This window comes from Crocodylus siamensis, chromosome 4 (assembly GCF_052110815.1).
Source record: "Crocodylus siamensis isolate JL-2025a chromosome 4, ASM5211081v1, whole genome shotgun sequence".
Classification (NCBI taxonomy): Eukaryota; Metazoa; Chordata; order Crocodylia; family Crocodylidae; genus Crocodylus; species Crocodylus siamensis.
In genome coordinates this window covers 190,375,209-190,402,246 of record NC_143398.1, presented here as the reverse complement: position 1 = coordinate 190,402,246, position 27,038 = coordinate 190,375,209, and the positions used below count along the sequence as shown (strand labels likewise).

Sequence of the window (27,038 nt, the reverse complement as noted above, 5' to 3'; positions counted from 1 at the left end):
GCCTTCTGGTGCTTGACCACTGAGAACCTGCTGACTCTGCCAGATTGGCCTGTGGCATCTCAGTCTTACTTGTCTCACTCAGGTCTTGCTAGCTCTTAGCAGAGGGGATTCTGCTAGCTAGAAAAATCACACCCTTGTCTGGTTCAAGCACTTGGAAAAGATGGATCCCCTCTTCCATGGAAAAGGCCTGCTTGTATGGTGAAATGCTCTGACAGTTATCGCTGACAAGTTGGTTAAAGGATTACATTACAGGGTTAAGGGATATAAAACAAGGTTTATTATAAAAAAAACGAGAACAAGCATCAGAAATCAGTAACCACATATTGAGATACAGAGATAAAGGAACAATCAAACAAAAGATAATATCAGAACAATAACCTGTTCCTAGCCTGCATCTTGCATCCAAGAATGCAGTTTTGACTCAGGATCCTAGTTGAGGGACTCCAGTATTTATCTATGCTCAGGAAAAACTGAAGACCGCCCCTCAGCTCTCAAGGCAGAGATTAAGAACAGTTTCTTATCTGGTCATTTACATATCTCCCACATTGGATCTCAGTGGGAAGGTGGGGACACTATGCATATGACTTTCTGACCTTCCAGAAAGGTGAATGTTTGCCAGACAAAAAGTTGTTCCTGATCTAATTAAGACCAGCATGATAAGATGCACATCCTTTCAGACATGGAGAATACTAATCCAGTGTCCCTAAAATGCTGTCTCTAGCTTAATTTCCTCCACAGCAAAAAAATGTTCTTTCTATTCCTCTGTGCTACTTATGTTAACTGTAAAATGTAAATTTGTAATTGTTTGAGAGGGCCTATTTGTGAGTAAACGCACCTTTTCAGTTGCTAATTCTAAGCCAGTTTTACTGTTTAGCCTTTCATAGGTGCCAAAAAGCTTGTTGTTTATCACTTCAAAGTCATTGTTGTATTGTGTAATTCTAGTTCCATGATATCGTATTAGAAATACATTTTAGATCAGGACTGTCCAAGTTCTAAGCAGCTGTGGGCCTGAGGTTGTACACTGCATGTTCCTCATCCTCACCTTGCACCATATGCTTGAATGTCTTCCCCTTCTTCCCCCAGGGATGCAGAGGTACAGGCTGCAGCAGTACTGTATGCCCTGTCCCCGCTTAGGTTTCTTGGCTTTGGGCTCCCCCACTGTATGGTGCCTGGGCACAGGGCTGCAGGCTTCCCTAGCACTGCAGGCTGTGCTGCATAGGCAGGGAAGGGGAAGCGAGAGGAAGGGAGACCCCTGCTGCCAGAGCAATGTGGGGAAATCCGGGGAATTCAATTTAAGTCTTTGCAAGACATATGCAGGCCACTGATTGGCCAGCCCTGGTCTAGATACTTAAAGCACTCCTCCCAACTGTAAATAATATTTATTTGTTTTCCATTGCCTTTTGAACTGTGATATCTTCCAGACTTGGTTGCCTCTTGATTCTTTCCTTTGTCTACTCTGACTTTCTCTTTGCTGGAATCTTCCCACAAGCTCTTCTACAATGCTAACTTGTAAAAAGTCTCTGTGTCTACATTTTATGAGGCTGTGTGTCATGGCTAGTTATCTTAAGCATGTATGGGAAGGTACTTAGTCCAAGCAGCCATAATTTCATCTAGTATGTTTTGCTGAAATATGTAGTCAGCAGACTAGTGATTTTATTCAAAGCATCTTAATCTCAACGGATGGTAGGATTTAGAGAAAAGTCAAACATGGTACACAGCTGCACCGTGAAACAAGATCTGACCTTCTGGTTCTCATGTTTTCAGAGCCAGGATCTCCTAGCAGCTTTGTTTTTTCTTTCCCTATCCAGCTGTACCTCGTTCTGTGCTTGATAAAAGTTGGCACTTAAGGTAAAGGTCTTACCGTTTTTTCCCCTGTTGGTGAGACTTTTAATTCTTATCCCCAGCATCATGGTTTCAGGCAAATTGATGCATGATGTTGGTAATTTTTAGTAGCTGTAACTAGGGCGGGGTGACCAGGGCAGATGCCCTGCGCACTGACTTGGGCGGGGGAGAGAGGTAAAGGAGGGGCTGAAAAATAACAGCTGCTGGTGACACTGGGAGTTTCCACTGTCCCAGTTTGTTGCAGCTGCCCCAGGTGCCCAGCTGCTTTTTTTTTATGCCTCTAGTAATCTTCGTTGGTCATGCTGAGCAAGTGGACAAGAGCTGCTGTTATTGTGTGTTCTAATCTACAAAGTAGGATTGTAAAGGGAAGTGATGTTTTTATTTACCAGAGTTTCACACACGTAACTGAACTATGCATAAAAATCTGCCCTTTCATTGTGATGATGTCAAAACCAATGTCAATATCTGCTTTAAAAAACAGCTGAGTATCAAAAAAACTCATTTGTTATGTGAAATGCTCCTAATTCTCTAAGGTTACTCAGCATGTCTTAATTTTTTGGGTACAGACCCTATTTTTAACTCATCCATGCTTTATACAGATCAGTACCGAAGGACTGTATAAATGTGGTAAATCAACATGACTGCATTTGGATAGCGTTATGGTGATGTAAACAACATCAGGACATGACAGCACAAATTTGTGGTTTTCTGTGACCGTATTAAATGTAAAAGGGAGTCTTTATTTTTTAAATTTTTTTTTGTAGTTAAAGAATGAAATATACTGTGAGTCCTGTGTGAATCCCAGTCCTAGTCTGTAGCTGATGGGAATGGCTAGGCTGATAGGTTCCTGCTTCCTGGGCCCTGAAATTCCATCTTTTATATTAGCCTCAAGATGATGTTCAATCTGGAATGTTAACTCTGTGATGGAAGGGAGAGAAATACATAATGTATGTCTATTAGATACTATTATATGTAGCTGTACAGACAAAGCTCTGGGGCAGTAAAAGCAGAGCATGTTTGCTGTGGAAATACCTAGGGAATCTTTGCCCCAGACAAAATCTCCCTGCTGGGGTGAGGAGGGGCACTGCTCTCCCTCTTCCTTTAAGCTGCTTTACTCTGGAGTTTTTCTATAGTGTAGAAGTGATAGAGAAATTGATAGAATTGTAGCTGGATAGACAAACCTTACAGGAGATGACTTGCCTTTGTGGCAAGGGTGATGCTAAATTTTCCCCCTCCAGTTCTTGTAGTGTCTTAAAAAATAGAATCAAGTAATAAATTGCATCATTTTACTTTTAGGATGGACAAAAAGATAATGCTGAGTGACTATATTATGAAGAGTTTCCTGGTAAATGGCATGGAGTTCCCAGTTTATACCTCCAAAATATACTGTAACTCTACTGGTGGTTTATCTCTATTGGTTGCTGGCTGTGTCTTTGAAGAAATAGAGACCATAGGGGTTTTGTTAAGTAACACTTTATAAGCATTATTCAAAATTGGATAGAGATCTCAAAGACTAATCTTTTGAATGCTATTACAGATTGAACGCATTCTTTTAATTTTAAATATCTGAATAACTGGAGATTGTAAGTAGTGCAAGATCTTAGACCTTAGCTCTTCTTTGGTTGGGCACTAAATTTAAAAAATGGTTTGGGTAAAATATTTTAACAGTATACGGTCGTGAAAAGAGTAGGAGTGGTTATATAGGTAAGACATGGGATTTAGAGGTTAGATTATTTGAAGTGTATTCTTAGTGCTGTTGTGGCTTTGGTCAAGTAAATTCTTAGCTTCCATTTCCTTTTTAATAAAAATAAATAATTGCATTAATAGGCTTTCTATCACACTCATCACTATAGTAACTGAGCATTTCACATGTTAACTTGTCAGCTCTAGGGCTGGTCAGGAATTTTCCAGTGAAACCTTCCTTCACACAAATGCCAACTAATTAACATCAAACTTTTTGCGTGGCAATAAAAACTGCAGTGAAATTTCCGTCAGGAAGTATCTCGGGTCCAAGGTGAAATCTCCAATGCAAACCAAAGGAAGAAAAGAGACCTACTCCAAAATAGTCTCATGATTAGGGTACACATCTAGAATGTGGGATGTTTGTCACTGCTTTGTTTTGGAGCACCTTGAACACCAGTATAAAACAAGGATGTGAGTCTGAATGTACCATGTTTCACTGAGAATCCTAACCATGATTAGGCTTTTTTCAGGGGCTAGGGAGAAGGAGTCTGTCCCTCAAGTTTTTTGCCAAATATATTGTATATAATGCAGATCAGGAAGTGATGTGTATGATGGGAAACCAACTTCATACTAAGCTGCAATCCTGACTTTTGTCAGTGTTTAAAAGTTCATACTTTGACTTGGGTAACAAGGCACAGAAAATATTTGCATTAACACTGTATAGTTGAGAATTAGAATTCATGTCTGTTGAGACCCAGTCCAGTTCTGCAATAATGAACCTTTTCCCCACTAGTATAATGAGGTTTAGCAGTTCTGGGGATCTTAAATTCTCTTGGCTCAATGACTTATCCCATAAAAATGATAAATAAGTGCATCTCATCACAGATCTTGCAACATGATCATTTGAACCTATTTTTCAGTTTTTTGTGTTGGGGATAAGAATTACCGTATTTTTCGAACCATAAGACGCACCTGACCATAAGACGCACCCAGTTTTTATGGCAGGAGAGACTATGTGTGCCGGTGGCCGGCCATTTTTATTGCCGGCTCCCGGCCACCAGCACGGGCGCTGGCTTCCGGTGTAAACAAGCGGCAGATGTCCCGCTCGGGCTCCGCCACCTCCGCGGGCAAGCTCTGCCCCGTCTCCCCGGGACACGGCATAAACAAGCGGCGGGTGTCCCGCTCGGGCTCCGCCGCCTCCGGGGGCAAGCTCCGCCCCGTCTCCCCGGGACACGGCATAAACAAGCGGCGGGTGTCCCGCTCGGGCTCCGCCACCTCCACAGGCAAGCTCCGCCCCGTCTCCCCGGGACACGCACCTTCGGACCATAAGACGCACCCTTATTTTCCCCCCACTTTTGGGGGGGGGAAAAGTGCGTCTTATGGTCCGAAAAATACGGTAAATAGTAAAATTTAGCTAAAGAATTGTGAGAGCTACTGGAATGGAGATAATTGTGCATAGTATGCACAATTGGTGTCTGTAAAGGTGTCTGTATTTTACTGTTCTGTATTTTGTTTACTTATCCTTTAAGGTACTAAGAGGTAAGGATAAACATTTAGATTTTTAAAAAATATATGGCATTTTTCTGAGTAAGCAGAATGATAGAACTATTAAGTGTGTTAGGGTATATATTAAAAATGAGGTGAATGAAGTATTGATGTTACTCTTTTCCTGTTGTGCTTGCAACAAGAGAAACCAGAATTTTTTTAAAAAAGTAATTTCAGTAGCTGAATTGCTACTAAAGTTACAAGCTTCCATTATTTAGTCAAATTATAATTCTAATTTTGACAGGGTACAGTTTTAATAGATATAATTGAAACTTAGGGTTGGAAGGGACCTCTGCAGGTCACCTAGTCAACACCCCCTGCTCAAAGCAGGGCCATCCTCAGCTAGATCATCCCAGCCAAGGCCTTGTCAAGCTGGATCTTAAAAACCTCCAAAGATGGAGATTCCACCATTGCTTTGAGTAACCTGTTTCAGTGCTTTATGGCTAAGATTAGTGTTGTGCTTTACTACCTTTCTAGTGAGAGAGTTTTTCCTGATATCTAACCTAAACGTTCCTTGCTGCAACTTGAGACTATTGCTCCTTGTTTTGTCATCTACCATCACTGAGACAGTCTAGCTCCTTCCTCTTTGGAGCAACCTTTAAAGTAGTTGAAAGCTGCTATTAAATCCTCCCTCAGTCTTCTCTTGTCCAGACTAAATAAGCCCAGTTCCCTCAGCCTCTCCTCAGAAGTCATGTGCCTCAGCCCCCTAGCCATTTTCATTGACCTCCGCTAGACTCCATCCAATTTGTGCACATCCTTTCTGTAGTGGGGGAGCCTAAAACTGGACACAGTATTCCAGATGTGGTCTCACCAGTGCCAAATTGAGGGGAGTAATCAGTTCCCTTGTTCTGCTAGCAACGCTCCTACTCATGCAGCCTAGGATGCTATTAGCCTTCTTGACAACAAGGGCGCACCATTGGATTATACTCAGCTTGTCCACTGTAACCCCCAGGTTCTTTTCTGCAGAACTGCTTCTTAGCCAGTCTTGTGCATCCCCAGCCTGTATCTAACTTTCTTAAGATACTTTTAGAGAACTGAGATTTGGGTCTTGACCTGCATAAGCACATACACAACTTACACATACAAACACATACACAATCCCCGGGGGTTACAAGAAATAATGGCCACAAGCTAGAAGAGAGCAGATTTAGATTGGATATTAGGAGGGACTTCTTCACAGTTCGAGTGGCCAAGGTCTGGAACGGGCTCCCAAGGGAGGTGGTGCTCTCCCCTACCCTGGGGGTATTCAAGAGAAGGTTGGATGTGTATCTAGCTGGGGTAATGTAGGCCCAGCACTCTTTCCTGCTTATGCAGGGGGTCGGACTCGATGATCTATTGAGGTCCCTTCCGACCCTAGCATCTATGAATCTATGAACTTATTTTCCTCCATGGGTAATGTAATTGGCTTGAGTAGTATTGGTCACATGACTGAAGTTACACATGTGCTAATGTGCTGGCAGTATTGGGGTCTTTGTAGTTTAGGGAAACAGAAATGAAGGCAAACTTATTAGCATTAGGAATATGCCATTACATCTTTTTTTTTCTTTTTTAAAGTAAGCAATACTAGCTTGAGTCATGGTTCTGCAATGATTCTGGGCAAGTCTTTGTCAAGCATTTGTTTGTTACATTTCAGTGTCTTTTCTGTGACCCTGTATTATTGTCTCATACTGCTCAGAAATCAAAGGAATACAGAGATATATATTTAGCTAAATTGTAGGGATTGTCTTCGTGTAAGCAGCAGCATATTGTATTTACCCAAATCCAAGACAACCCTGAATTTAAAATGGTTCCCCAGTAATTAGAAATAATATATGGAAAGTAATAATACATGGTAAAATTATAAATTTGTTAAAATTTGTTATCATTTTTGTACGGAATCTCATTGGAGTATTGTCTTAAATTTGTTCCCCACATGACTGCAGGGAATGGGAGACTGGTAATGAGGGAGTGGAACAGCAATGGAGCAGGTGGTAGGGGACAGGCAATGGGGGCACACAAGATAAGACAGGTGGTTGGAGAAGCAGTGAGGGCAGTGAGGTACAGGCAGTAGGGAGCAGATGGTAGGGGGAAGAGGGAGGTGGAAGGGGTATGGGCAGTTTGCTACCTGTTCTCCCTGACCACCCACATTGCTTCTGCCTTGGGTCCCTGCCATCCCTTTTCTCTCTTTTTTCACATCTCTGCACCCTCACCCCCTTACCTTTGCTCTGGTGCCAGCAGGCTCCATCCCTGCTGCATCCTAAAATACAGAACATGGCCCCAGCCCAGCCCCAAAGCAGCAGCACAGAGCTGGCATTAGTGCTACAGAGCTGGGCTGGGGCCATGCTCTATGCTGTAGCAGGGATGGAGCCTGCTAGCACCATAGCAAAGGGGCCGGGGGCAGAAGTGGCATGGTTGGAGATGGGGGAAGGGACCAGATGAGGGAGAAAGGAGGCAGCAGGGGCTAAAGCCTGTAGGAGAGCAGCTTGGCGAGGGTGCAAAAGCAGCATGGGGTGAAATGGTGGGGACATGGGGAGTATAGGCCCAAGGCTATGAGTGAGGAGTGGCAGGGGGTTCCAGAAATTTGGTAGTGGGGCAGTGTTAATTGGACCCATGAGGACCCGCAGCAGCTCCTCAGAATTGCCTGTGTACTCCACAGGCCCAAATAATTGCCCACTACTGCTCTAGACGGGAGGAGGCTATGGAAAACCAAAAGAATGAGACTTAGATAGGAGCCAATGCATGATTCACTTGTTGAACACAGCATATAGAACAACCATATTTTCTTCCATATAACCCATACCTTCCTCCCCCAAACCAACTGGTGGAAACTGGAGTGCATCTGGTCCATGGGCCTTACTTTGCCCACCCCTGTTCTAGAGTCTGCGTGTACTGCCCATGCTCTGTATCAGAGTTCACAACAGTTTTCAGTTCTCATCTGCAGAGGTCCTCCAAAGCTGTCCCACCAGCATCTTTGAATGGTCCTTTCCAGCTTGTAACCATAGCTTCCTTTTAGCTTTTCCTGGCCGCTGCCTGGAGATGTGCTGTGCCTGGGTTTCTCTCTGAGTGATAGGGGATCCTTGTGTTTTTCTGTTCTTCCTTTTCTCCTTTTACTCAGATACTGAAGTTGCTTGGGCAGAGGATAAAACAGGTTTGTAAGGACAGACTGAGCTATAAAGCAACAACATGTTTTCATGGCCTTTTATGACAGCTGCTTTGCCTTCACTTTCACTTATAGAACCAGGCATAAAGAACCTGGGTGAATTTAGTATCTTTGAAAATATTTTCTAATGCTGATTTTAAATAGGCATAAAGGACACGCTGTTTCCTTGCACCCAGTTACCTGTCCAGAGTTGACTGTAACAGTCTCCCTCTTCCCGGCCTTAACCTTTCAACCTGCATCTCGAGCAGGTCCAGGGAGGTGATCCTCCCCCTCTATGTGGTGCTGGTCAGGCCTCAGCTGGAGTACTGCGTCCAGTTCTGGGCGCCACACTTCAAGAGGGACGTGGACGATATGGAAAGAGTTCAGAGGAGGGCCACTCGTATGATCAGGGGTCAGCAGGGCAGGCCTTATGAGGAGAGGCTACGGGACCTGAACCTGTTTAGCCTCCACAAGAGAAGGTTAAGGGGGGACCTTGTGGCCTGCTACAAACTGGTCAGGGGGGATCAGCAGGTATTGGGGGAGTCCCTGTTCCCCCGTGCGCTGCCAGGAGTGACCAGGAATAACGGTCACAAGCTGGCGGAGGGTAATTTTAGATTAGATCTTAGGAGGCGCTACTTCACAGTCAGGGCGGCTAGGGCCTGGAACCGGCTTCCAGGGGAAGTGGTGCAGGCTCCTAGCCTGGGGATTTTTAAAAGGAAGTTAGATGAGCACCTTGCCGGGGTCATCTGACCCCGGTGCTCTTTCCTGCCAAGGCAGGGGGTCGGACTAGATGATCTACCTAGGTCCCTTCCGACTCTAGCTACTATGAAACTATGAAACTATAAGTCAACAGGAAAAGTTTCCACCTTGTGTGATGGTTTGTAGATTTGAAAATTAGTGACCTAAGATAGGGACATCACATGTATTTATATAAGATTGGTCATAATTTGAAGTCCATTTGTCACATAGAAACTGTTAGTGTTACTACTAATGTGCATGTAATAAAATATTGTTGGGTGCTTGTACATGTGATGAAATTGCCCTTTTTAGCAGTTTAATTGCCCTTTATTTAGCGGTTTAATCATGTTACACTTTACACATGTGTTGGCATATTTCACTTTAATTTCATCACACTGTATATGTGTGATGGCGTAATGCGAATTAAATTACTTTGTTACATAGCAAACTAAAATGCATCGCATGTATTTTAGTTTGCTTTGTAATAAATTGCAGCAATACATCCATCTCCAGGGCTTCCTGCAGTTCAGGGGCTGCTCAGCTCACTGGCAGCTTGCTCCCCAGCTGCAGGCATGCTCTATGGTGGGGAGAAAGGCTTGGTGGGCTTCCAGTGCCCCATGCACTGTCCCTGCCACCTGGGACCACCAGGGAGCAGGCTGGCTTGCCTCTGGGGCAGCATGGGAAGGTGGCAGGAGGGTGGCTGGGTGTGTTGGTGGCCAGAGAAGGCAGTGGGGATGGTTCACAGGGTGCTGGAAGCCCGCCTAGGCTTTCAGCACCCTGTGCACCATCACTGCCACCTTCTCTGGCTGCCAGCACACCCAGCTGCCCTCCTGTCACCTTTCTGCACTGCCCCAGGGGCAATCCTGCCCATTCCTGGGCGGCCCCAGGCAGTGGGAAGGCAGTGAGGATAGTGCATGGGACACTGAAAGCCCTGGCAGGGAAAAAAAAATAAAATGGTGAGGGGCCTTTTTTTTTCCTGGCAGAGCCTGCCTATGGCCAAGGGGCAAGCTGCTGGAGGCATCTGAGCTATGGGGGGGCCCTGGTCCTTCCCTCCATAGTGGTGACGCACCCCAGCACCACCCAGGGTGGGCCGGGTGATGCTAGTGGGCTGGGTGCTGGCTCTGATCAGCTCAGGGCCTGCTGGTAGCTTGCCTCTTGGCTGCAAGCAGGCTCTGCCAAAAAAAAGGATCAGGCCCCTTGCTGTAGAGTGACTGCGCCCCTAAATTTAAATGGTGGGTTTTTAACCACCAATTAAAAACCCACCGTTTCTATTTACGGAGAACTAAACCCCTGGCATGTGTACAAGCAACCCTTGATTGATACATAGCCTGTATCAGAACCAAGCTCCCAGGTAAGAGAGAGGGGCCAGGGTAATGTTGGGACTAGGGGATCAGTATACACACCCACAGGAGGCCTCAAATGCCTCTACACAAACGCTCGTAGTATGGGCAGCAAGCAGGAGGAACTCACCCTCCTGCTGGCTGACACCAGCCCGGACATAGTGGGGATTACAGAAACGTGGTGGGACGAAACGCATGATTGGGCGGTGAATGTCAAGGGCTATAGGCTGTACAGGAGGGACAGGATAGGAAAGAGGGGTGGGGGCATGGCACTCTATATTAAGGAGGAATACACATCCTCGTTAATTAGCAAGGAGCCAGGGGAGGGGCACTCTGAAGTGCTTTGCGTTAGAGTACAAGGCAGTCGAGGGGAAAGGGACTTAATGGTGGGAGTCTACTACAGACCTCCCAACCAGGGAGAAGAGCTTGACCAGGAATTCTTGGGTCAGCTCACAGAGGTAGTGAAGGCTAAGTCATGGCGGACCTGAACTTCCCAGACATCTGCTGGGAAGAACAGTCAGCCAGGTCTGAATGCTCACGTAGGTTCTTGGCCAGAGTGCAGGACCTCCATCTAACCCAGGAGGTGCACAGCCCCACCAGGGGAGACGCCTTGTTGGACCTAGTGCTGGCCACAGGTGATGACCTGGTGAGGGGGCTACGGGTGCTCGACCACCTGGGCGACAGCGATCATCGCCTGCTGGAATTCACCATCCAGCACAAGGTGGCAAGGCATGCAGTAAGGCAGTGGCCCTAGAGTTTAGGAGGGCAAACTTCAACGAGCTAAGGAGGATAGTTGGAGAAGTGCTGAGGTCCCGGACAGGAGGGGAGCCAGGTGTCCAAGGAGAGGTCGCTCCTTAAGGAGACGATCCTCCAAGCCCAAAGAAAGGTAATCCCAACGAGGATCAAAGGGAGCAGGAGAGCACACAAGCCTCCACGGCTCACCAAAAGCATCCGGGAATGTCTCCTTGCTAAAAAGGAGGCTTACACCCAATGGAAAGAAGGGGTCATCACCAGGGAGGGCTATTCTGTAGTTGCTCGGGGATGTAGGGGGGCAGTTAGGAAGGCCAAGGCAGAGATGGAACTGGGACTAGCTTCCCAGATTAAGGACAATAAGAAGTCCTTTTTTAAATACATAGGAGGTAAAAAGAAGGTCCCGGGTAATGTGGGGCCCTTGCAGGACGCGTTGGAAAATTTGGTCGTCACACCGGACGGCAAAGCTAACACGTTTAACGATTTCTTTGCCTCTGTCTTCCTAAGTAGGGACCAGAACAGCCACCTTCCTGCTGGGCCCCCCTCGGGCCCTGGGGGAGGCACACCTGGGCCACGGGTTAGCGAGGATTTAGTTAGGGAGCTTCTGGAGGGGTTGGACGTATTCAAGTCAGCTGGCCCGGATGATCTCCACCCTAGAGTTCTAAAGGAACTGGCCGAGGTCATTGCAAGTCCCCTGGCACAACTTTACGAGCACTCGTGGTGCTCTGGTGAGGTACCGGAGGACTGGAAGAGGGCCAATGTGGTCCCCATCTTCAAAAAAGGCAGGAAGGAGGACCCGGGAAACTATAGGCCGGTTAGTCTCACCTCGATCCTAGGCAAGCTGTTTGAGAAAATTATGCTGGCACACATCCAGGAGGGGCCAGCAGGAGACTGCATGCTTAGGGGCAACCAACATGGGTTCATCAGTGGCAGGTCCTGTCAGACCAACCTGGTGGCCTTTTACGATCAGATCACCAGATCATTAGATGCAGGGGCAGCAGTGGATATAGTCTTCCTGGATTTCCAGAAGGCTTTTGACACTGTCTCTCACCCCGTTCTCATTAAGAAACTGGGGGGCTGTGGTGTAGACACCCACACAGTCAAACGGGTCACCACCAACTGGCTGGAGGGCCGCACCCAGAGGGTGGTAGTGGATGGGTCCTTCTCAACCTGGAAGGACGTGGGCAGTGGGGTTCCACGGGGCTCGGTCCTCGGGCCCGCACTGTTCAGCATCTTCATCAGCGATTTGGATGAGGGGGTAAAAAGCACCCTTTTCAAATTTGCTGATGACACTAAGATGTGGGGGGACGTGGGTGCATTGGAAGGATGCAACGAGCTACAATCAGACCTAGACAGGTTACAAGGGTGGGCGGACGAGAATAGGATGGGTTTCAGCACAGACAAGTGCAAGGTGATGCACCTCGGGAGGAACAACCGGCGCCATACCTACAGGTTGGGGAACTCCCCTCTTGTCAGCACGGAGGCGGAAAGGGATCTGGGGGTCATCATTGACTCCAAGATGAACATGGGCCGGCAGTGTGGGGAGGCAGTAAGGAAGGCCAACCGCACCTTGGCATGCATCCACAGATGCATCTTGAGCAGGTCCAAGGAGGTGATCCTCCCCCTCTATGTGGCACTGGTCAGGCCACAGCTGGAGTATTGCGTCCAGTTCTGGGCGCCGCACTTCAGGAGGGATGTCGACAGCATGGAGAGGGTCCAGAGGAGGGCCACTCGTATGATCAGGGGACAACAGGGCAGGCCCTATGAGGACAGGCTGCAGGACCTGAACCTGTTCAGCCTCTAAAAGAGAAGGCTGAGTGGGGGATCTTGTGGCCTGTTATAAACTAGTCAGGGGGGATCAGCAGGCATTGGGGGAGTCACTGTTTCCCCGAGCACTGCCAGGAGTGACTAGGAATAACGGTCACAAGCTGGCAGAGGGTAGGTTTAGGTTAGATATCAGGAGGCGCTACTTCACAGTCAGGGCGGCTAGGGTCTGGAACCAGCTTCCAAGAGAAGTGGTGCTGGCCCCTACCCTGGGGGTGTGTAAGAGGAGGTTAGATGAACATCTTGCTGGGGTCATTTGACCCCAGTATTCTTTCCTGCCATGGCAGGGGGTCGGACTAGATGATCTGCTCAGGTCCCTTCCGACCCTAGAAACTATGAAACTATATTAGGTACTCTACAAACACCTAGTAAGAGACAGATAACTTAATGAGCAGGTATAACAAACAAAAGGACAGGAGTGTTATAAACAAGTTGGTTCAGAAAATGTGAGAAGCAAGGATTTTTTTGTGACTTCTTTTTTTGAATCAACTGTCTAGTTGGAAGAGATGTTAAAACAAGCCTTTGGGGTACAAAATGCCGTTCTTCACATCTGGGAAAGAAGTAGGTATAGTTTAGGCCCCGGGAGAGACACGCCTGGGCCAGGGGTTAGCGAGGAGTTAGTTAGGGTACTTCTGGAGAGGCTGGACGTGTTCAAGTCCGCTGGTCCGGACGATCTTCACCCTAGGGTTCTACAGGAACTGGCCGAGGTCATTGCGGGACCCCTGGCGCGGCTCTATGAGCACTCGTGGTGCTCTGGTGAGGTGCCGGAGGACTGGAAGAGGGCCAATGTGGTCCCTATCTTCAAAAAGGGAAAAAAAGAGGACCCGGGAAATTACAGGCCAGTTAGTCTTACCTCAATCCCGGGTAAGCTCTTTGAAAAAATTATCCTGGCACACATCCAGGAGGGCCTTGCGGGGGAATGCATGCTCAGGGGCAACCAACATGGGTTCATCAGTGGCAGGTCTTGTCAGACCAACCTGGTGGCCTTTTACGATCAGGTCACCAAATCATTAGACGCAGGGGTTGCTGTGGATGTAGTCTTTCTGGACTTCCGGAAGGCTTTCGACACTGTCTCTCACCCTGTCCTCATCAAAAAGCTGGGAGACTGTGGTGTCGATGCCCACACGGTCAAATGGGTCGCCAACTGGTTGGAGGGCCGCACCCAGAGGGTGGTAGTGGATGGGTTCTTCTCGACCTGGAAGGACGTGGGCAGTGGGGTTCCGCAGGGCTCGGTCCTCGGGCCCGCACTGTTCAACATCTTCATCAGTGACTTGGATGAGGGGGTAGAAAGCACCCTGTTCAAGTTTGCTGATGACACTAAGATGTGGGGGGATGTGGGTGCACTAGAAGGGTGCAATAGGCTACAAGCTGACCTTGACAGGTTGCAACGGTGGGCGGATGAGAATAGGATGGGGTTTAACACTGATAAGTGCAAGGTGTTGCACATGGGGAGGAAGAACCGACACCACACTTACAGGTTGGGGAACTCCCCTCTTGCCAGCACGGAGACGGAAAAGGATCTTGGAGTCGTCATTGACTCCACGATGAACATGGGCCGGCAGTGTGGGGAGGCAGTCAAGAAGGCCAACCGTACCCTGTCATGCATCCACAGATGCATCTCGAGCAGGTCCAGGGAGGTGATCCTCCCCCTCTATGCGGCACTGGTCAGGCCGCAGCTGGAGTACTGCGTCCAGTTCTGGGCGCCACACTTCAAGAGGGACGTGGACGATATGGAAAGAGTCCAGAGGAGGGCCACTCGTATGATCAGGGGTCAGCAGGGCAGGCCTTATGAGGAGAGGCTACGGGACCTGAACCTGTTTAGCCTCCACAAGAGAAGGTTAAGGGGGGACCTTGTGGCCTGCTACAGACTGGTCGGGGGGATCAGCAGGTATTGGGGGAGTCCCTGCTCCCCCGTGTGCTGCCAGGAGTGACCAGGAATAACGGTCACAAGCTGGCGGAGGGTAATTTTAGATTAGATCTTAGGAGGCGCTACTTCACAGTCAGGGCGGCTAGGGCCTGGAACCGGCTTCCAGGGGAAGTGGTGCAGGCTCCTAGCCTGGGGATTTTTAAAAGGAAGTTAGATGAGCACCTTGCCGGGGTCATCTGACCCCGGTGCTCTTTCCTGCCAAGGCAGGGGGTCGGACTAGATGATCTACCTAGGTCCCTTCCGACTCTAGCTACTATGAAACTATGAAACTATTAAGTAACAGATAAATCAATGATTTGCCATTAACTCTGTATGTAAATGAAAATCGTTGCTTAAAGGAATGGAGGAGAGCTATAAACTAAAAGTAAAGAGAAGAAAGTATCAGAAGAACCTTCAAAATGATTTGGGTAAGCCTTATTTGAACCCCATAGATGGTGAAATGAAGGTATAAGGGAAGCTAAGTCCTTGTCCAAGCTTACTGTGTCAGAGCCAAGACTGAAATCCAGATATTCTGGCTGCATTCTGTGTTTTAATCATGAAGCCAGTCCTTTGGTCCCTTGTGATTTTTTTTTAAACACAGGCAAGCACAGAAAAGGAAAGATATCTTTAATCCCTGGGGTGTTGCGGTACTTTCTTCCATTACCCCAGGAGCTCTGTTTTCATCACTGGAATGTTACTTCACTCATTATACTCAAGGAATTAAGCCATTTATTTTGTTTGTTTATAGTACAGTTCTGGTGGGACAGAAGATGCTATGTGGGAAAATTATTTTTTGGATCTGTTTGGATGAGTTGTGTGGATTCTGATAGACTATTACTGGTGAGTAACTATTAGGTGTGCTGCTTGCAGTACTGGTGTTAATTTTAAGAGAGGGGGATGGGCAAAAAGAAAGTTTAGCTGTTCTAAGCCTTTGGAATCCAAAGCAATGTTTTTTTGGTATAGTTGCCATTTAAAATGGGTGTGATGTATATGTCCTTGTCTGTATATAGACATTTGCCCTTTTGAAATATTGGTTATTTTAAGACATGGTCTAGTTTTTACATATTTGACAATGAACTGCTAAGCTGTGTTCCCAAAATATAGGATCTAAACGATACTTAACTATGCAGGTTAGGTTCTAAATAAATGTTTGTTAAATGTGTATTTTCCCAATTTAAAACTTAAAGGTTTATTTCTGTCACTGGTCTCTTTATACCTTGGCATCCCAAGGTACCTCGAGGAATTCAGTAAACTACATTGTATCATGGTATTTGAATACCTAAAAAGGGTATTTTCTTGAGAACCCTTGTAGATTTACAGCTATGTATCAAAACCCCTATAATCCACTGTTCCCCCTGCTGCCTTTCAGCTTTGTTTTTTGCAGCATATTTTCTTGGTACTGACAGCCATCTCCAATTCCTCAGGCTGAGGGAACGTGATAATTTTATTCATGTCCTGCCAAGGAGGAATCTTAAATGGGGAGTCCTTATGCATATAAAAATTACTGAGTGTTACTTTTCATAAGTATCTTTAGATGTGCCGGTTGGTGAGTTCCCAGAAGTGTGTGCAGCAAGGACTAATTGGTAAGGCAGGTGCCTGAAACGTGGTCTCCTTTCTCTTGCCTACAACACAGACAGTGTTTTCAGAAAACATCTTTTTTTCCTGTAAAATATTAGAATTTTGAAGAAAACTTGCACTCTAAATTAGAACCAAAGGGCAAAAATATAATCTTCACCTTTTCCCCCCTACACTCACCACTTAAGGAGGGTAGAAAGACTGGAAAAAAATCTGTTTCAGATTTACTACAGGGAAACAGGTTGGGGCATGCTCCTTGGGCTTCGTGGCTCCTGAGGCAGGTCACCTTCAAGTCTGGGACCCTGGGTCACAGAGTCACCCTGGCAGGCGCACTGCTGCAGAGCCTGCAAGTGCTGCATTTGTGGCAGCTGGTTTAAGAATCTGCTGAGGAGCATGGCATGTTAAGCAACGTGCCCAGGAGCCTGAGCTACCAAGAGGTGCAGCAGTCTGACAGCTGAGGTTTTCTGCTGGCCCCCCAGTGGGCTGTAAAAGATTCTGCAATGTGATTTGGCAGGAAACCAGTTGGGTTTATCAGAACTCTTGATGAATCATAGAAAAGTAGGGCTGGAAGGAGCCTCTAGAGATCACTTAGTCCAACCCCTTGCCTGAGGCAGGATCACCCCTATGCAAACCATATCAAGAAAAGCCTTGTCTAACCTATTACTAAAACTACACAAACAACTCTATCACACAATCCCAAAGCAGAGAACCCCGACATACCACAGGTAAAGCAGGGGACAGTGGTGGCCAATATCCTTCTGCTGCTGACTGTTAAAGTGTGCTCAGGAGATCCAAGGAAGAGGGCCTCACTGCCTGCTACTGAGGAAGAAATAACCACTGCAGTCCGTACCAATCTGACTGGGGTAAAATTCTTCCCTGACCACAAGTGTGGTGTTTGGCCCAAGCCGGAGGAGAGGGTCAAGACCCTCTAGGCAAGAAACTCGGGGTTTTAATCCCAGTAGGAGTACTGGCACACCCCAGTTAAAATCGCCAGCTTTGGCTGCAGCCAGTTCCAGTGGCTCCTGAGGTAGGCTTAAAAAAATCCTAACACATGTGGCAGCAGTAGAAGAGGAAAAAAAAATCCTTTCTGGCCCCATGTGGCAGCCAGCAAGCCCAGAAGCATGGAAAATACCCATAGTATAGCATAGTCACAGCTACTCCTGTATCTTCCCCCATCAGTGCTTTTATCCAGCCTCTTTTGAATACCTCGCATGATGGAGATTCCACAACTTCCCTAGGCAGTCTGCTCCACAGCAGCACTATTCTAACAGTGAAGCCTTTTCCTGAGCTGTAAACTAAACTTACTTTGCAATATTGGTCCATGTACTGCTCTCTGCAGCTACAGAGAAAAAGCATTTTCCTTCATCTCTAGGGCAGCCCTTCAGATATTTAAAGACTGCTGTCAAGTCCCCTCTTAAATGCCTTTTCCATAAGCCGAACGTGCCTGTTTCCGTCAACCTGTCCTCTTATAGCTTGTCTTCCAAACCCCTTATTTTTGTTGCCTGCTTCCAGAATTTCTTTAACTTCTCCATTTCCTTTTGAAAAGGTGGAGCCCAAAACTGTACACTATACTCTAGATGATGGCTAACCAGTGCCAAGTAAATTGGTACTGTCGCTTCTTTGTGTTTTATACCTGGTGCGTCTCTTGATGCAGCCCAAAACTGCAATCACCTTTAGTTTGGCTGCATCACCAGCCAGTTGTTACCCATTTTGTACTTGTGGTTTTGATTATTCCTCCTAAGGTGTAGCACTTCGCATTTGTTAGCATTAAACTTCATCCTGTTATTTCCAGCCCAACTTCCAATCTGTCAGGATCCTTCTGAATGGTGATCCTGTCCTCCAGTGTGTTCACAGTCCTTCCCAATTTTTTTGTCTGCAGTTTCCTCAAGAAGCTTTTCCAACATCTGGATAATGAGGCCAGGAGAGATCCTTGTGAGACTCTGCCTGAAATATAAATCCATGTCAGAATGGCAGGGTATTACCCTTTGCTTGTGGCTGTTGAGCTAGTTGTATATCCATCTTATAGTAGTATTGTCTGGCCCACATTTCTTCAGTCTGTGTATTAGAAGGTCGTGTAAGACCTTGTCAGAAGCTTTGCTGAAGTCCAGATGCACTATATCCACAGCATTCCCTTAGTTTATCCAAGCAGTTACTTGTGATCAGCCTTTCTTCCTCCAGAAGCTTGCAAGTGGACTTTCTTAGGACATGCTTCAGTAACTTTCCTGGTTTTGAGGTCTGTAGTACCCCAGGTCCTTTTTTTTTTTTTTTTTGCCGTTTTTGAAAAGACAGGCATTATGTTGGCCCTTTTCCAGTCCTTACCCATGGCTTATGACTTTGTAAGTATTATTGCCAAGAGTGCTGAGATCTCCTCTGCCAGTTCTGTCATTACCCTGGAATAAAGTTTATCAGGCCCTGCTGACTTGAACTTATTCAGAACCATCAAATGCTCTCTGTTTCTTTTGTTCTCCTTCCTCAGTTTGTCTCCTTCCTTATCCAAATAATCCCTGGTAGCTATCTAGCTGCAGCCTGATTTTGTGAAGACCAAGGCTAAGTAGTTGTTGAGCAGCTCTTTCCTCTTCGCATCTTCTGTTAAGATTTCCATTTGGCTACTTAACAGTTGACCCAGCTTCCTTGTTCTTTCTTTTCTGGCCAACGTACCTATAAAATCCCTTTTTGTCCTTAACCTCCCTAGCAAGGTGCAGCTCATTCTTTATTTTTGCTCTCCTGATTTTGTTCCTGCAAGTTTGTTTGTTTTTTTTAATTTCCTGGTATGCTTCCTTGGTGACCTGTCTGTTCTTCCATTGGCTGCCTGTATACTTTCCTTTTACATTTTGGGCACTCTAGTAGCTCTTTATGCAGCCACATTGATCTCTTGCGAGTCTTCTTGTACTTTCATTGTCAGAACAGCTTCTTTTTGGCTTCTAAGACTGTGCCCTTTAGAAGCTTCCAGGCCTCTTGGGCCCTTTTATCCTTCAGTCTGTCCTCCCATGGCATCATGGCAGCTATCTCCTTAAGTCGGTTGAAATGCACCTTTTCAAAATCCAGCATCTTAGTTCTGCTGAGTTCATGATTTCTCAGTGTCAGGATCATAAATCCTATCATATCATGATCACTTCCTCCCACCAGTTCTTCCCTACTGGTCATTACTAGTTCCAAGAGTAATGATCCCCTATTCTCAATTTTCTGAAACAGAAAGTTGTCTTCCACACAAGGTAGAAACTTGCTCAACATTTTGCGTTTGGTTGTAGAATTCTTCTAGCAGATGTCCGGAAAATTGAAGTTTCTCATTGGTACCATCTTGTAACTTCTGGATAATTTTGTCATCTCCTTGAAGAGTGCCTCATCCACCTACCTCTTCCTCCTGACTTGGTGGCCAGTAACAAATTGCCACTATGATATCTGTTCTGTATCTTTCACCTTTTATCTTCACCCAGATACATTCTCATCTGTTACCTTCTTCCTCCTTAACTAGGGAACAAGTGTATGTGTTTTTGGCATGGCAATGCCACCATCTTTTATTCCAACCCTGTTCTTCTGAAGCAGTGCAGCCCTCAATGTTGATGTTCCAGTCATAAGAGCTGTCCCACTAAGTCTGTGTGATACCAGTCAGACCATGGTTCCTTTCACAGACTGACTTCATCTCACCGTGGGACAAATTTTGTGTCCTGACCTGATCATTTTTCTTTTGCATCACTTGTTGCCATTCTCTGGCCCTTTGGCCCTTTTCTACAGTTGATCTTCTTCTGGTCCTTTCCCTTCTGGATTTTTGGCCTGTTGCTGGGGGTTTTATTCGCCATTCCCTTTGGAACCTAGTTTAAAGCCTTCCTTACTAGGTTTGCTAGACAATGTCCAAAGATGCTTTTTCCCATTCTGGTCAGGTGAATCCTGTCCCTTGATACCAGTCATCTTCTTCAGAACATTGCACCTGCTGTCAAAGAATCCAAAGCCTTCATGTTAACTCCACCAACTCAGCCACGCAGTTACTTCCATGATGAAATGGTCTCAGCTTAGGCCCTTACCTTCCTCATGGAGGATTGGTGAAAGAGCTCTTGTGCTTCAGCCTCCTTTACCCTCCTGCCAAGAGCCTTGTGGTCTCCATTGATTTGCTTAGTGTCTTTCCTAGCAGTATCATTAGTGCCTACGTGGACCAGCAGGAAAGGGTGGTAGTCTGTGGGATGGATGAGATATGACAGTCTTTCTGTGATATCCTGAATACAGGCTTCAGGCAGACAGCCTACCTGCTGGGACTCCAAATCTGGATGACAACATGTTTCCGGGAAAACTGGCCTTTTCTGAGGCAAAAAAAGTTTTGTTGGAAATTTGTTGACCACCTCAAAATATGCAATGAAGGAGCTATTTAGTGCAGTTAGTGAAGTGTTGCATTTTAGCACAGTAGTTATTATGAATTGTCATCAATGGCTTCTACTATTTTCATTCTGTGGGCAGTAAACATTGCAAAAATAAACTACAGTAGTGTCTAGAAGCTAGAAAGTGGAACTTCCTGTTTGTCAAAGCTGTGCACTTTATGCAACTCCATTATAAATGAAATAGACACTTTAGCCACTCTTATGGGTTTACAGCGTAGCTGTTACAGATGTATGCTGTGTTAAACTTGGTGTTCCTGCTTACGAGTGACTGTTTTACACCACACTGGTTTGGAAATGAAGGCTAAGATAAGTGCAGAGGAAGAGTGGTCTAGTGCAGTAGTGCTCACCCTTTTTGCTTGGCAGGCTGGATGGGTGGTGCCCAGTCCATCCATGGCCAGATTTGGCTGGTGGTCCCAATCCAGTGTCCAGGATGGTTGTAGCAGGGCCCCTCCCAGCTGCACAGAGAGAAGTGGAGGGCAGCCCAGTCCCAGTCCAGCCATGTGGGGGAAGGAAGCTTTATTTGGCCACAACCCAGGCCTGCAGGGCAGGAGGGGGCATGACCTGGCCCAACCCAGGTACTGGGGGAAGAAGGGTAGCCTGGCTCTGAGCCAGCCATGCAGGGGGAGGTGGTGTGGACCAGCCGCGATGGGAGAAGGAGGTGTGGCCTGGCCCCAACCTGGCCATATAGAGGGAACGGGGGCATGGCTTGGATCTGATCTGACCATGGTGGGGGCAGGGAAGGGGCATGGCCTGGCTCTGACCTACTGCATGGGGCTTGGGAATTTGGAAGCCTGGGATGGGTGGCAGTATTTATTGCCACTGCTCCTTGTTGCCAAATTTCCCAACCCATGGGAGGCCTCACAGGCTGGATGCCATGGCTCCATGAGCTCCGTGATGCCATGGCTTCAGCCACATCTGGCCTGAAGCCCGGAGGCTGAGCATCCTGATCTACTGACTATGGTGCTGGTTATTTGGGAGTGCTGGATGCAATATTCTGTTACCTCTCAGACCAGGACAAGTCACATAGCCTCTCTGTGCCTCTCTTTCCATCTTTCTAATGGGGATAATAGCAGTTTTTTTACCAGGGGTATTGTGAGGTTCAGTCCATTGATGCTAAACATTACGGTGGAAGGGAGTTTGTTCAATACATTATGTTACTTACATGAAGTGCTGATCTTGGCTGCCTTTGTTTTTTCTGAGCCAGGATAATTATCAGCTTGCAGATTTTAGGGTCTTTACCTTTTCAGTTTGAACATCCAAAGTCCAAAATCCTTTGTCTATTTTTTTTTCTCTTGTACTGGCTAGCAAGGGAGACTTATATAATCAGAGCCTGTGTATTCTGTGATTCTTCAGCTGTTAAAGCTGTTGTGGAATTTACCACTTAATTCTCCATCATATAATTTTATTTAAATTATTTGTAGCCCTCATGCTTGTGAAATGGAGAGGTGTCATGGAATCTGAAGTAGTGTACTCCTCCCGAGTTTGCCAACAACCTGGGTTAATGATTTGTGAAAGTTCTAGCTTGCTTTGTTCCAGTGTCAAAATCTGGGGATTTTGTAGTAGAGTTTGGTAGAGTGCCCGAGTGAGAGCTTTGATAAAGGTAGGAAAATTGGAAGACCACGTAGGGGCTATTTTTAACTATGTTTCAATAAATAGTATTTGTGCTGTGCAGTGCCCTTAGACAATTTGCTCCTGGAGCTTCTGTTGCAAGAAGATACAGTATGCGCCTATATCAATTTGATTCATTATCAGGATACGGCTTATTACATGAGCTGAAGATGAGAACTGCCTTAAAGCTGGTATTTCTACACTGAGTATTCAAAAGGTCATGGAAATGACATTCTCTTCCCACAAAATTAGGAATGTGTCTGGGGAGGGGAAGGTGTTGATGGGTAGTGGAAGAGGCAGAGCTTCAGCATCCCCATTCTTTGACTTCACTTATAAAGGTAATAGTGGGTATGTTTCACTTGCAGCTGAGGAAATAAGTTATACCCATTTGCTCTCAATCTATGCATGTCAAACTGGAAATGAAGTGGTATGGATGCCCTAAGAAGTAGCACTCAAGATCTGACTTCAATGTGTTTTCAAGAGAAGATGGCAGCTATGCTGCTAGATTGCAGTAAGCAGAGTTGCTGAAAATCTTGCATTTCTAATATAGGTTCTGAACGTTTTTAAAAAAGGGTTAGTAATTCAGATGTATGCAAGAAAAGGCCTGCTTTAGTAGTAGCTTTTTATTAGACCCTTGTCCTGCAAGTGTAATTCTGAACTTCTGTTAGTGATGTTATTCCATGCTGTGTTAAGAGCTTTGTAGGAGACAGAAAAAACTGAGAAAGGACTAGGTTGTTAGCTTTGAGAATCTGGATGATTGCTGCAGCATTTAAAATTTGAAAAACAAATGGCAAGTGCCAAGCCTGAAGTAAAAACTGGCTTGAACCTTGACTATTCAGATCTTTCTGGCAGGCTTATAGAGTCTAGGAGCCTTCAAGTTTCTTTCCTATGTAGTTTTAGATTTTCTATGGGAGAAAGCTAGGCTGTTTTACAAATACAGGCTGTAGTCCTATGACATTCCTATTAGAGTGTTGCTAAAGCACCTCAGGGTTGAAAATAAGTTCTCTATAGCAGGAAGCTTAAGGCTTTCAGGTAGGATCCAGCCTGTGGAGCTATGTGGTCTAGACTGTAGGTTGCTGGACTGCACAAGCTGGCCCTGGACCCTCATGCTGTAGGCGACACCCAGGCTGGATCTGCCGTTGCAAAGTCTGCGTGCAACATGGGGCAGCATGGAACATGTGCTGCATGTGGCGCCTGTGCCAGACTGGCTCTACATTCTGATGCCAGGGCTGGTCTGTATGGGGCTGTGCCAAAGCTGGTGGTGTGGTGTGGCATGCAGACTGGCACAATGACCCTCATCCAGGGGTGGATCCAGAGATGTGTACTGGGCACTTGCTCTCCCCTTTTATTCTTGCACAACCAAAGTTTAAAACCAAATCCAAAGTTTAAAACCAGCTCCCTGGCAGTGGCAGCAGCATTTCTAGTCGGGCAATGCTGAGGAAGTCACTCATGGCTCATTAGGAGGGATCAGGTAAATTCTAAACTTCATTCCACAGGTCTTAACCACCCTCTTTTCTTGTTAATGGTTTTGTATCCATCAGTCGAGCTAGACTTTGTTCTGCAATTCTGCTGCCTGTTAGCTGGTAATGAAACACAGTCCTATAAAACATTTTTAATTCATTCCAGTAAAGTTACAGTTGTTATTTCTTCAATCTTAAACTGAATAATACAGCCCTAGGCCCCTGGCATACTAGTAAAGCTTCTAGTTTCTTTTTAACTGGACAAAAATGTATTGTTTTATATGTGGTGATGCACCTCACCATCTGCATTCCCCTTTTCAAAATCCTAGATCTGCTCATGCCCTCATGGTTGGGGCTAGATGAGTTTGCTACCCCTGTTTTAGGGCATTTCAATACTGGAGAGGTTAAGGATTGACTCAGCATTGGATCCTGGAGACTTTCTGATTGGTGGTTTTTGGATTCCCACCATCCTTCCCCACAGCTGAATTAGTGTCCCTCATGCAGTTGTTTTTAGTTCAGTGATACGTTAAACAACTTTGATATATGAAATATTAATATAAGGAACCAGTCTGAAACAGTGGCAACCTTTTGATATAGTATAATCTGTTACAAGGATATGGCCAAGTGACTGAAAAAAGGCTGTGCGCTTACCTGGATTACTAGAGCACCATATAAATAATACTTATGACCTACAGGAGCAGCCCGGGTTAAGGTCACACTCCTTAAAGCTCACCTTCTCAGACCTGTAATAGCAGCCCTGAATTTAACAGAACGTAATTGATTCAAGGCTGCTTTAAAACAAACTGCTTTCAAGAAGCTTTGAAATTGATGACTCCTAATATGTTTCACCGATTATACAATTAAAGGGAGTACAATAACATTACAAAGTACACAGTTGGACTGATTTTTTTTTTTGTACTTAGGTGGTTTAGGCGCAACCACAATTTATAACAATGTCATAGGAAATAACTTGGGACTGGTGCTGTGTTAAGCAAATTATACATATATCCCATATGCAGGTAAGTGGAATGTACCATATTTGCTTCCTAAATAGGGATTTTGCAGCTTCAGTTTTAACAAGCAGTAGGTCCTTAGGTTGAACCCAACAAAGTATTAACAAACAGCGAATAACCTTATTTTGTATATCTTATTACAAACCGCTCATCATTTTGTCTTTTAAAATTTATATTCACCTGTATATACAATGGAGAAGCTTGTAACCAATGAATGTAATGAAAGTTAGGCAAAAGAGAGATTTTAAAAGGCATTTTTAGTATATAAAGGTGTGTTTTGTAGTTATCCATTGTTACATAATGATATTTGAAGCAAATACTGAATCTTTACCTGAACTGAAGAATTAAATATAATAAAAATTGTCTGTGTGTTTTTTAAAGACCATTCATAACAATGCTTGTGGTGAGAATTAAAATTCTGTGTTTTTTCTGTCTTGTTTTTCTTCTCCAGACATACATTGGCAGTGTGGTTATTTCATTAAACCCATACAGATCACTACCTATTTATTCACCTGAGAAGGTTGAAGAATACAGGAACAGGAACTTTTATGAACTCAGTCCTCATATGTAAGTATGGTGCAAAGCATTATGTTTCCATTCTGTTTTAAAATAGATGGGACCAGCTGCCTTTCTCTTAAAGAGTGCCTTGAGCCTAAAAAAGTTGAGACCCATTGGTCTTACTGTCCTGCAAAGGTCCTAATGTTCAAACCATTCCCAGGAATTAATTCATAGTTTTGATATATAATTGAGGCACTTCATCTCTCTCAGTACAATATAATTTTATAAATTCTTGATAGTATTCCTCATTTTGATTATAGGAAATCTCACTCAGAGAGCTGGGATCTTTCAGAATAGAAGTAACTTTGTGCAACTGTTCCACTGAATAATTTCAGTAAGATGACTAGGGCTATACATGTTACTTTGGACTTTTTGAAAGGTCTGTATTATGGAAAATCATATTTTTATGACAAGGAAGATGTGATGAGGGAGAAGAAATATCCAGAACATAGAGAGAGATGTAAAACTGGCCTCTTTGATGTTAAAATCAGCCAGGATATATGTGTATTTATATGTGCAAATTATAATGTAAAAGTTAAGTCTTATTTACAGGCTTTTTTTGGCTTAAATTCCCCTTTTAGTGCTTCTTTGTGAGACTGGCAGTTGAGTCAAGGCAAGATAGATTTGCACATTGTCTGTACTATGTATCATTACGATGTTGAAACCTGGTAATGAAGAACTGACAATTCTGACCAATCCATTTGAGTCAGGGCTAACAGGATGCAGCACAACACTGGTTAAACATGGTTAAACCCTGCTGTCTGCTGGTATGTGCTAGGACAAGAATTTAATCACAGTTCACTGATGTGATGCAAAGAGAAACTGTTTGGCCTATGCTGAATGCTAAAGTTGTGGTATATATAATGTTACTACATTTCAAATTGTCTGACGTAGATTAGACCCAGCTCAACCTTCCTTTTTATCCTGAGTAATTGTGGGGTAGATCAGGTTTCAGCCTCTTGAGACATCTTTTACTAAAGTTGGCCAGTTTGCAGTTTTAAATACAGGGGAACTGCTGGGTGCTCTTTAAAAACCTGGCCACTTTACAAACCCTAAATATGGTCACCAGTGTAATTTTAGGCATCTTCTTCTCAAAATCCTTGTTTTTCATTTTTTTTTTCAGTGTGCACGTGTATTTTTAATTATCAGCATGTGGCAATATTCTGTAGATTATTTGTACCGATGAGAGCTATTTTTACAGTAATTATAGGTTGATATGGAAGGGTTCACTGAAATGCCAAATAATTGAATAATCAAATGAATAGGCTGTCGGCGGTCTGTAACCTCCTTGGAACCAAACTGTTCAGCATAATTTCATGCCAGCAGAGCTTCTAACACTGCTATACCTTTGGCCAATTTTAAAAATCTGCTGACCTCTCGTGGAGCTTTTTGAACCTAAATACATAAGGAGCATCATTTCCTGTTTTCTGCAAAATTTGCCCTATGTCACTTGTTTCAAGATGAAGAATATAACAGACCTTGTGCAGACAAGGTTCTTTTGGGTAAATCTGATATCTTTTATTAGACCAGCTCAAATAGTTGGAAAAATTCTTATTAGCGAGCTTTGGGGTTTAACTGCCCTTTGTCAGGCTGAGGAAGCATCGCCCAAAAAACCTTGTCTGCCTATGTTCTTAGACCAACATGGCTACAACCTACAGACCTTGTGGGCAATTTTTACACATGGAAGCGCTGCAGCACCAGGCAAAGTGGT

General features: G+C 45.2%; 1 protein-coding gene across 3 annotated transcripts in view; it reads left to right on the top strand.

Moving 5' to 3' along the window:
- Nucleotides 1-27,038, top strand: part of MYO1B (myosin IB) — a 198,178-nt gene that overhangs the window by 44,100 nt on the left and 127,040 nt on the right. For all 3 annotated transcript variants that reach the window (XM_090045222.1, XM_090045221.1, XM_090045220.1), the window contains exon 3: nucleotides 25,221-25,336. In XM_090045222.1, the coding sequence (XP_089901348.1) occupies nucleotides 25,221-25,336 (116 nt within the window). The remainder of the gene's footprint in view (nucleotides 1-25,220; nucleotides 25,337-27,038) is intronic.